Here is an 11064-nt window from a genome sequence, read left to right as displayed (position 1 = left end):
GCACAGGGCGCAGGCACACAGCCCAGGATCCGGCCTCCCCCCGGGACAGGAAGAGAGGCCGGGAGGGCCCAGGACAGCAAGGACGCTCCAGCCCCAGCTGAGCAGATCAGCGGCCCCGCCCCGGAGCCTCCAGGCCCTGCAGACCGAGAGCTCCGGAGTTCCTGCGGGGGCTGAATCCAGGTTTCCAGAGCGGCCCGCCACTGGGGCTGTTGCTCCTGGGGCCTCACGGGGTAAACAACCCCCACTGAGCCCTGCACCAGGCAGGGGCAGAGCAGCTCCCCCAACTGCTAACACCTGAAAATCAGCACAACAGGCCCCTCCCCCAGAAGACCAGCTAGACTGACTGACAACTTCCAGGGGAAGCCAAGGGACTTAAAGTACACAGAATCAGAAGATTCTCCCTGTGGTTCTTTTTTTTTTTTTCTTTTGCTTTTTGATTTGTTTCCTTCCCCCACCCCCCTTTTTTCTCCTTTCTTTCTCTTTCTCTTTTTCTTTTTTTTTTCGTTTTTTTTCTTCCTTTTTTTCTCTTTCTCTTTTCTTTCCTTCTTTCTCTCCTCTTTTTCTCCTTTTCACAGTACAACCTGCTTTTGGCCACTCTGCACTGAGCAAAATGACTAGAAGGAAAACCTCACCTCAAAAGAAGAATCAGAAACAGTCGTCTCTCCCACAGAGTTACAAAATCTGGATTACAATTCAATGTCAGAAAGCCAATGCAGAAGCACTATTATACAGCTACTGGTGGCTCTAGAAAAAAGCATAAAGGACTCAAGAGACTTCATGACTGCAGAATTTAGAGCTAATCAGGCAGAAATTAAAAATCAATTGAATGAGATGCAATCCAAACTAGAAGTCCTAACGACGAGGGTTAACGAGGTGGAAGAACGAGTGAGTGACCTAGAAGACAAGTTGATAGCAAAGAGGGAAACTGAGGAAAAAAGAGACAAACAATTAAAAGACCATGAGGATAGATTAAGGGAAATAAACGACAGCCTGAGGAAGAAAAACCTACGTTTAATTGGTGTTCCCGAGGGTGCCGAAAGGGCCAGAGGGCCAGAATATGTATTTGAACAAATTCTAGCTGAAAACTTTCCTAATCTGGGAAGGGAAACAGGCATTCAGATCCAGGAAATAGAGAGATCCCCCCCTAAAATCAATAAAAACCGTTCAACACCTCGACATTTAATAGTGAAGCTTGCAAATTCCAAAGATAAAGAGAAGATCCTTAAAGCAGCAAGAGACAAGAAATCACTGACTTTTATGGGGAGGAGTATTAGGGTAACAGCAGACCTCTCCACAGAGACCTGGCAGGCCAGAGAGGGCTGGCAGGATATATTCAGGGTCCTAAATGAGAAGAACATGCAACCAAGGATACTTTATCCAGCAAGGCTCTCATTCAAAATGGAAGGAGAGATAAAGAGCTTCCAAGACAGGCAGGAACTGAAAGAATATGTGACCTCCAAACCAGCTCTGCAAGAAATTTTAAGGGGGACTCTTAAAATTCCCCTTTAAGAAAAAGTTCAGTGGAACATTCCACAAAAACAAGGACTGAATAGTTATCATGATGACACTAAATTCATATCTCTCAATAGTAACTCTGAATGTGAACGGGCTTAATGACCCCATCAAAAGGCGCAGGGTTTCATACTGGATAAAAAAGCAGGTCCCATCTATTTGCTGTCTACAAGAGACTCATTTTAGACAGAAGGACACCTACAGCCTGAAAATAAAAGGTTGGAGAACCATTTACCATTCGAATGGTCCTCAAAAGAAAGCAGGAGTAGCCATCCTTATATCAGATAAACTAAAATTTACCCCAAAGACTGTAGTGAGATATGAAGAGGGACACTATATCATACTTAAAGGATCTATTCAACAAGAGGACTTAACAATCCTCAATATATATGCCCCAAATGTGGGAGCTGCCAAATATATAAATCAATTATTAACCAAAGTGAAGAAATACTTAGATAATAATACACTTATACTTGGTGACTTCAATCTAGCTCTTTCTATACTCGATAGATCTTCTAAGCACAACATCTCCAAAGAAACGAGAGCTTTAAATGATACACTGGACCAGATGGATTTCACAGATATCTACAGAACTTTACATCCAAACTCAACTGAATACACATTCTTCTCAAGTGCACATGGAACTTTCTCCAGAATAGACCACATATTGGGTCACAAATCAGGTCTGAACCGATAGCAAAAGATTGGGATCGTCCCCTGCATATTCTCAGACCATAATGCCTTGAAACTAGAACTAAATCACAACGAGAAGTTTGGAAGGACCTCAAACACGTGGAGGTTAAGGACCATCCTGCTAAAAGATGAAAGGGTCAACCAGGAAATTAAGGAAGAATTAAAAACATTCATGGAAACTAATGAGAATGAAGATACAACCATCCAAAATCTTTGGGATGCAGCAAAAGCAGTCCTAAGGGGGAAATACATCGCAATACAAGCATCCATTCAAAAACTGGAAAGAACTCAAATACAAAAGCTAACCTTACACATAAAGGAGCTAGAGAAAAAACAGCAAATAGATCCTACACCCAAGAGAAGAAGGGAGTTAATAAAGATTCGAGCAGAACTCAACGAAATCGAGACCAGAAGAACTGTGGAACAGATCAACAGTACCAGGAGTTGGTTCTTTGAAAGAATTAATAAGATAGATAAACCATTAGCCAGCCTTATTAAAAAGAAGAGAGAGAAGACTCAAATTAATAAAATCATGAATGAGAAAGGAGAGATCACTACCAACACCAAGGAAATACAAACGATTTTAAAAACATATTATGAACAGCTATACGCCAATAAATTAGGCAATCTAGAAGAAATGGACGCATTCCTGGAAAGCCACAAACTACCAAAACTGGAACAGGAAGAAATAGAAAACCTGAACAGGCCAATAACCAGGGAGGAAATTGAAGCAGTCATCAAAAACCTCCTAAGACACAAGAGTCCAGTGCCAGATGGCTTCCCAGGGGAATTCTATCAAACGTTTAAAGAAGAAATCATACCTATTCTACTAAAGCTGTTTGGAAAGATAGAAAGAGATGGAGTACTTCCAAATTTGTTGTATGAGGCCAGCATCACCTTAATTCCAAAACCAGACAAAGACCCCACCAAAAAGGAGAATTACAGGCCAATATCCCTGATGAACATGGATGCAAAAATTCTCAACAAGATACTGGCCAATAGGAGCCAACAGTACATTAAGAAAATTATTCACCATGACCAAGTAGGATTTATCCCTGGGACACAAGGCTGGTTCAACACCCGTAAAACAATCAATGTGATTCATCATATCAGCAAGAGAAAAACCAAGAACCATATGATCCTCTCATTAGATGCAGAGAAAGCATTTGACAAAATACAGCATCCATTCCTGATCAAAACTCTTCAGAGTGTAGGGATAGAGGGAACATTCCTCGACATCTTAGAAGCCATCTACGAAAAGCCCACAGCAAATATCATTCTCAATGGGGAAGCACTGGGAGCCTTTCCCCTAAGATCAGGAACGAGACAGGGATGTCCACTCTCACCACTGCTGTTCAACATAGTACTGGAAGTCCTAGCCTCAGCAATCAGACAACAAAAAGACATTAAAGGCATTCAAATGGGCAAAGAAGAAGTCAAACTTTCCCTCTTCGCCGATGACATGATACTCTACATAGAAAACCCAAAAGTCTCCACCCCAAGATTGCTAGAACTCATACAGCAGTTCGGTAGTGTGGCAGGATACAAAATCAATGCCCAGAAATCAATGGCATTTCTATACACTAACAATGAGACTGAAGAAAGAGAAATTAAGGAGTCAATCCCATTTACAATTGCACCCAAAAGAATAAGATACCTAGGATTAAACCTAACCAAAGATGTAAAGGATCTATACCCTCAAAACTATAGAACACTTCTGAAAGAAATTGAGGAAGACACAAAGAGATGGAAAAATATTCCATGCTCATGGATTGGCAGAATTAATATTGTGAAAATGTCAATGTTACCCAGGGCAATATACACATTTAATGCAATCCCTATCAAAATACCATGGACTTTCTTCAGAGAGTTAGAACAAATTATTTTAAGATTTGTATGGAATCAGAAAAGACCCCGAATAGCCAGGGGAATTTTAAAAAAGAAAACCATATCTGGGGGCATCACAATGCCAGATTTCAGGTTGTACTACAAAGCTGTAGTCATCAAGACAGTGTGGTACTGGCACAAAAACAGACGCATAGATCAGTGGAACAGAATAGAGAATCCAGAAGTGGACCCTGAACTTTATGGTCAACTAATATTCGATAAAGGAGGAAAGACTATCCATGGGAAGAAAGACAGTCTCTTCAATAAATGGTGCTGGGAAAATTGGACATCCACATGCAGAAGAATGAAACTAGACCACTCTCTTTCACCATACACAAAGATAAACTCAAAATGGATGAAAGATCTAAATGTGAGACAAGATTCCATCAAAATCCTAGAGAAGAACACAGGCAACACCCTTTTTGAACTTGGCCATAGTAACTTCTTGCAAGATACATCCACGAAGGCAAAAGAAACAAAAGCAAAAATGAACTATTGGGACTTCATCAAGATAAGAAGCTTTTGCACAGCAAAGGATACAGTCAACAAAACTCAAAGACAACCTACAGAATGGGAGAAGATATTTGCAAATGACATATCAGATAAAGGGCTAGTTTCCAAGATCTATAAAGAACTTATTAAACTCAACACCAAAGAAACAAACAATCCAATCATGAAATGGGCAAAAGACATGAACAGAAATCTCACAGAGGAAGACATAGACATGGCCAACATGCATATGAGAAAATGCTCTGCATCACTTGCTATCAGGGAAATACAATTCAAAACCACAATGAGATACCACCTCACACCAGTGAGAATGGGGAAAATTAACAAGGCAGGAAACAACAAATGTTGGAGAGGATGTGGAGAAAAGGGAACCCTCTTACACTGTTGGTGGGAATGTGAACTGGTGCAGCCACTCTGGAAAACTGTGTGGAGGTTCCTCAAACAGTTAAAAATAGACCTGCCCTACGACCCAGCAATTGCACTGCTGGGGATTTACCCTAAAGATACAGATGCAATGAAACGCCGGGACACCTGCACCCCGATGTTTCTAGCAGCAATGGCCACGATAGCCAAACTGTGGAAGGAGCCTCGGTGTCCAACGAAAGATGAATGGATAAAGAAGATGTGGTTTATGTATACAATGGAATATTACTCAGCTATTAGAAATGACAAATACCCACCATTTGCTTCAACGTGGATGGAACTGGAGGGTATTATGCTGAGTGAAGTAAGTCAGTCGGTGAAGGACAAACATTATATGTTCTCATTCATTTGGAGAATATAAATAATAGTGAAAGGGAATATAAGGGAAGGGAGAAGAAATGTGTGGGAAATATCAGAAAGGGAGACAGAATGTAAAGACTGGGAAACGAACTAGGGGTGGTGGAAGGGGAGAAGGGCGGGGGGGTGGGAGTGAATGGGTGACGGGCACGGGGGGTTATTCTGTATGTTAGTAAATTGAACACCAATAAAAAATAAATAAATTAATTAAAAATAATAAATTAAAAATAAAAGAATAGGGATCCCTGGTGGCGCAGCGGTTTAGCGCCTGCCTTTGGCCCAGGGCGCGATCCTGGAGACCCGGGATCGAATCCCATATCGGGCTCCTGGTGCATGGAGCCTGTTTCTCCCTCTGCCTATGTCTCCGCCTCTCTCTCTCTCTCTCTCTGTGTGTGTGTGACTATCATAAATAAATAAAAAATTAAAAAAAAATAAAAGAATAAATTCTGAATGTAATATTTTAAATATTGAAATGTATGTAAAAATTTTAAAAATCGATGTCAGACTCTTGCCAGCTTCATGACTCAGGAATGTCTTTGTCAAGGACCTAGGAAGTCTCTTTGAAATGTAATAATCAAAGTTGGTAGTGCCCCAATTCCCCCTTTCTGTGGGAGTGTATGAGCCTAGCTTTGTTGGCCTATTTCCAACTTGCAAAACTGTCTCAGGTAGTAGACATAGGTCTATTTTTCCATTGTATGAAGCCAATTAGCAAACACAGATGGCCATTCCCATTACTAAGTGAATCTAGGATGAACTATGTGTGACAAGGGTGCTGTCAAGTCTTTTTGAGGACTATTTTTTATTTTGAAAACATGTATGTAAATAAGTTGTATTTGCTCGATACATAAAGGAATGAGATTTCTATATGTCTTTGCCATCTCTTAGCCAATTGCTGTGATACGCATATTCCCTTGCTTTAATGCTTGTTCAATAATAAAACTATTTTATTCTCTTCAACCATTGTGGAGAGGCTTGGCAGGAGATATATTTTATCCACAAATAAACCAACTTTAATAGATACAATTTTGTATTTATATAATGCCTTCTTTAAGAGCCTTAGCTACTATACAGATATTATATCTAATTAATCCCTACAACAACCCTCTGGGGTAGTCTCTCATCTTACAAGATAGGGATTCTGAAGCATAGAGAGGTTAAGTGATTGGCCTAAGTTCACACAACTCACTGAAGAACTAAGACTGGAGCACCTTAGCCTTCCAGCTCGCAGTTAAATACCTCATGAGAGGATCTTTAATGAAAAGTATCTTTAAAGAAAATATAAAAAGTAGTAAGTTATGAAAGTGAGGTCTTTCTACTGCCTTCACAGAAAAGAATAATCTGGTATTGGTGGTTGGAAGCAACAAGACCCGTATATTGCACATTTCCTTTTCCCCCTTTTCCTGAAGTTTCATGGCCCCTGTCTTAAGCAATCTTCTAAAGGTAAAGTTTTGAAGATAGCAGTGAAACAATTTAGAATATCTACTTTCAGTTATGATAATTTATAGAAATTTTTATTCCAATATACAAAAAATATGGGACAGCCATCTCAAAGAACATGTACATATGTAGAGAGCAATCAGCCACCTTTTACAACTTAACCCCACCCCTCATTTCAGTCAACCAATACGCAACCTCATAATGCTTTCTATATGCATCACTTTTCGTACTAAATTGGCAGGATAGATTTTAAATTCTATTTCTTCAACAAACTGAGTTCAGTTTTTCAATCTATGACTTTATCAACTATAAAATTAGTGAGATGAAGTGCATCTCTGAGATCCTGTATGGCCCCATAAATTTTAGGAAATAAACTATATGATGTATAAAGTTCAAAAATGATGCAGACAATATTCTGAATGATATCAGTTTTCTTTTTAACTAAGAAAATAAAAACAGATTCTGTCCCCAAATCTTCTAAATCAAGACCCTTACTTTTATGTTCTCAGTAATTTCTTCATAGCATGTTTCATATCTTTGTTCCTTAGACTATATATTACAGGGTTGATAAGTGGAGTAACTATGGAATAAAACAAAGTCACCATCTTCTGCATCCCAGCTTCATGCTCAGATGTTGGGCTCACATACATGACCATCACTGAGCCATAGAACAGTGAAACCACGGCCAGATGAGACCCACAGGTGGAGAAAGCCTTTCTTCGTCCAGCTGCAGAAGGGACTTTCAACACAGCTTTCAGGACCAGAGTGTAGGACACCATGATAAAGAGAAAGGGAATAAACAAGAGCAGAGAACTTAAGGTGGAGCTAGTTAACTCTATCACAGGGGCTCTAGTACAGGTGAGGGCCAACAGGGGACCTGGATCACATAGGAAGTGGTCAATGATCCTGGATCCACAGAAGGACATTTGGGAGATGATGATGATGGGAATCAAGAACCAGAAGAAACCAAGTACCCAGCAACTGACCACAAGACTGGCACAGAGACGTCCTGTCATAATGGTTGGGTAGTGTAGAGGCCGGCAGATGGCAAGGTACCGATCAAACGCCATAACAGCCAAGAAAAAACATTCTGTAGAACCCAAGGAGAAGAAAAAGTAGAACTGGAGAAAGCACCCGGAGAAGGAGATGACCTTGGTGTCAGAGAGGAAGTTGGCCAGCATGTTGGGGACAGTCGAGGTGACGTACCAGATCTCTAGGAAGGAGAAGTTGGCGAGCAGGATGTACATGGGAGTGTGGAGTCTCTGGTCCCAGCGCACGGCACAGATGATAGACCCATTGCCCATGAGGGTGAGGAGGTAGAGAACGGAGAAGAGCCCAAAGAGGAGGAGCTGCCCCTCCCTGGAGCAAGGGAAGCCCAGGAGGATGAAGCCGGAGATGGTGCTGGATGTATTGGTGGTGCTGGAGACTTTCATGGGCCTGGGAGCTGTGAAAGACCATCACATTATTGAATGTATGGATGCGGATCCAGATATGCATTGAAACCACTCTGTGGAATGCAATAAACACTTATATCTTAGTAATTACTATTTCTGTCTAATCCTGAAATACTGTTCTAGCTTAGTTGTTGGACTGAAAAACACAAGAAGCCAGTGAATATCAGTGGATAGACAGATGTTTCTTTATTGTGAAATATATGCAAACATGATTAATACATAAACTTATAACTTAATGAATCATTATATATAAACCTCCGTAGTAACTACCACTGAGGTCAAGAAGTAGACTATCATGGGGTGCCTGGGTGGCCCAATCATTAAGTGTCTGCCTTTGGCTCAGGTCATGATCCCAGTGTCTGGGTTCGAGTCCTGCATGGGTTGCTTGCTCAGCGGAGAATCTGCTTCTCCCTCTCCCTCTGCCTGCTACTCCCCTGCTTGTGCTCTCTCTCTCCCTGTCAAATAAATAAATATAATCTTAAAAATAGACTATCACTTGTACCCTAGAATCCTGCCTCATGCTTCATCCTAATTACTATCCTCTCCCTCTCGATCCTTCCAGCTGTAGCATTCCCCTTAGACAGCTTTTAATAAATACTCATAAAAATGAATGAATAATGCACCTTTTTCAGTTCCCAGAAAGCGTTCACCCTAACACAGCTACTTGTGAGCAAAGGTGACTCAGATTGTGTGTTGTTGGAGCAGTAGAACCCTGCGACTATTGGAATCACGTTACTGCTTTGCGGTAGTTAACAAACTCATCGATTCTATTTGGTAATGCAACCCACCAATTTCAGGAGTAAAACATTCAAATTGTAGGAAATAGCTGCAGCTCACTTCTGTTAATATAGTTCCCCAGCCTTCTAGGATAGATACAGCTGAGGGATAGGATGAGGATTATTGTGGTTTTGTGGAAACGGATCTTTGTCTGGGAGGGGGATACGACTCCACAAAATCCATTTTCTATTTCTATTCCAGTTGATATATTCTAGTGGAACCTGATACAATTGCTCTAATGTTAAGGTAAATGTAGCAATAAGCTTGAAAAGAAGAGAAAACTTTAATTTTTTCTCCCTTTTTGTCACTGCTTGGGAGCACCTCAAGTCAGGATGACCTTAGATGGTTATATATTTGCATAATGGCTTTATGTTTTGCTGAGCTAAGAAAAACACACAATATACATCCTTTGTTAAATAATCCTGCCCTGAATCCTGGGTCTTGGTATTATAGCCTCTGTAAATAAGGTAAGTCTAAGAAACATGAAAAAATCCATTTCCATTATCTGGAATGGAGTATTAATTAGTCAAATTATTTTTCAGAGCCTGCATAGTTGTCCAAGGAGTCTGACAGTGGTCTGTTGGGAGTATTCAAAACAATAAAATTTCTGGAATAAAATGGCAGAAGGTGTCAGGAGGGAAGTAGTTGATGATAGTATATTTTTGTGTTGATTTAAAAGGAAGATTTATGATAGGAAACTGGCAAACTGAGTAATGTTTGGAATTTACAAACTGTACAAAAGCTTCCCTCTCTGAGCAAGATCTATTTCTGGATTTTATTTGATTTTGATGACATGGGGGACTCATGTGGCCAATAAAATTTCCCAAGATCCTGATAGTTTATGTTTTATATTACAGCGGGTCTTTTAGTGCCTCAGCTGTGGGAGGAACAGGTTCTGGTTCTTGTACCATAAACTCACACTTTCTAAATGCCCTTTCCTCTTTGAATTTCAGAACACGTGACTTGGAACTGAGCTTACGTTTCAGATACTTAGTATTCATCTTTTGAAGGCAAACTTAAACCAGACATAAAATATTTAATATTCATTTGCAACACCTTACACTGTTCTCATTCAGGGTGAACATAATCAGAATGTAGTCTTTTCTGAAGTAATCTTTTTTTTTTTTTCCAAATGTTTGTTCTTTGAATGGGGCTGTTAACAAATATTGAAGCCGTGGACAATACATTAACTGCCAAGGAATGGAAGGAGTGACTCAAAATAAGATTCGCTTTAACATGTGAAAGCTGCTTATGGACTTTAAATTCCATAGAATTAAAAAAAGTCCCTTTTAGTCTTAACAGTTTTAGTATCAACTTAGAAAAGCTGTTCAGTTTTCAATAGTTCAGAGTAATTTATTACTAATTGTGGTTAGAGTATTGCTTCCTTTTTTTTTTTTTTTTTTTTTATAAGTAGGCACCATGTCCAGCTTGGGGCTTAAAGTTAAGACCTTAAGATCAAGATCTATGGTGAGATCAAGAGTCAGAGGCTGAACCAACTGAACCAGCCAGACCCCTAAGGTTGGGGCATCTTTAATCAAAGTACTTTGCAGGATATTTCTAAAAGCCGATTTTTTTGTAATGATCACTTTGTCCATTACCTCAAAATATTTTCAGCATTTTGAATGGCTTAATATACAAGAACTTACTTTTCCTGGTTTAGTCTAATGTCTCCTCTCCTCCTTCCTCTTTCCCCTCACATCCAGTTCATCAGCAAGAACCTTCTGCTCCTCAACTACGACTCACGTCATATACTCTCTTTGTCTTCACTGTTGTCTCCCAAGTTTAAATGACCGCATCCTCCCTTCCTTGCGCTTCTGCAGTAGCAACCTAACAGAAACCCTTGCTTCCACTTTTGTTCCTTCACCCACCATCTGCCAAGCAGCATCAGCATATAACTTCCTAAAAACAGAAAAACCCATCACTTTAGGCTTCTGAAGAAAACCATACCTCTGAAAAGAGGAATTCTGTGTCAGGAAGTCTCACCAAGGTGTTCTAGAAAACAGGAATGGCCACC

General features: G+C 40.2%; 1 protein-coding gene across 1 annotated transcript; it reads right to left on the bottom strand.

The window, feature by feature from the left end:
- Positions 1-7315: 7315 nt before the first annotated feature.
- Positions 7316-8285, bottom strand: LOC112654657 (olfactory receptor 11G2-like). The gene has a single exon (XM_025439244.2). It carries the CDS (start codon positions 8250-8252, stop codon positions 7317-7319), a length of 936 nt encoding a protein of 311 aa, XP_025295029.1. The 5' UTR covers positions 8253-8285; the 3' UTR covers position 7316.
- Between the last annotated feature and the right edge of the window lie 2779 nt (positions 8286-11064).

The sequence above is a fragment of the Canis lupus genome, chromosome 15 (assembly GCF_003254725.2).
Source record: "Canis lupus dingo isolate Sandy chromosome 15, ASM325472v2, whole genome shotgun sequence".
In the NCBI taxonomy this organism is placed as follows: Eukaryota; Metazoa; Chordata; class Mammalia; order Carnivora; family Canidae; genus Canis; species Canis lupus.
The sequence above is the reverse complement of the archived record's forward strand: the minus strand, read 5'-3'. Positions and strand labels throughout refer to the sequence as shown.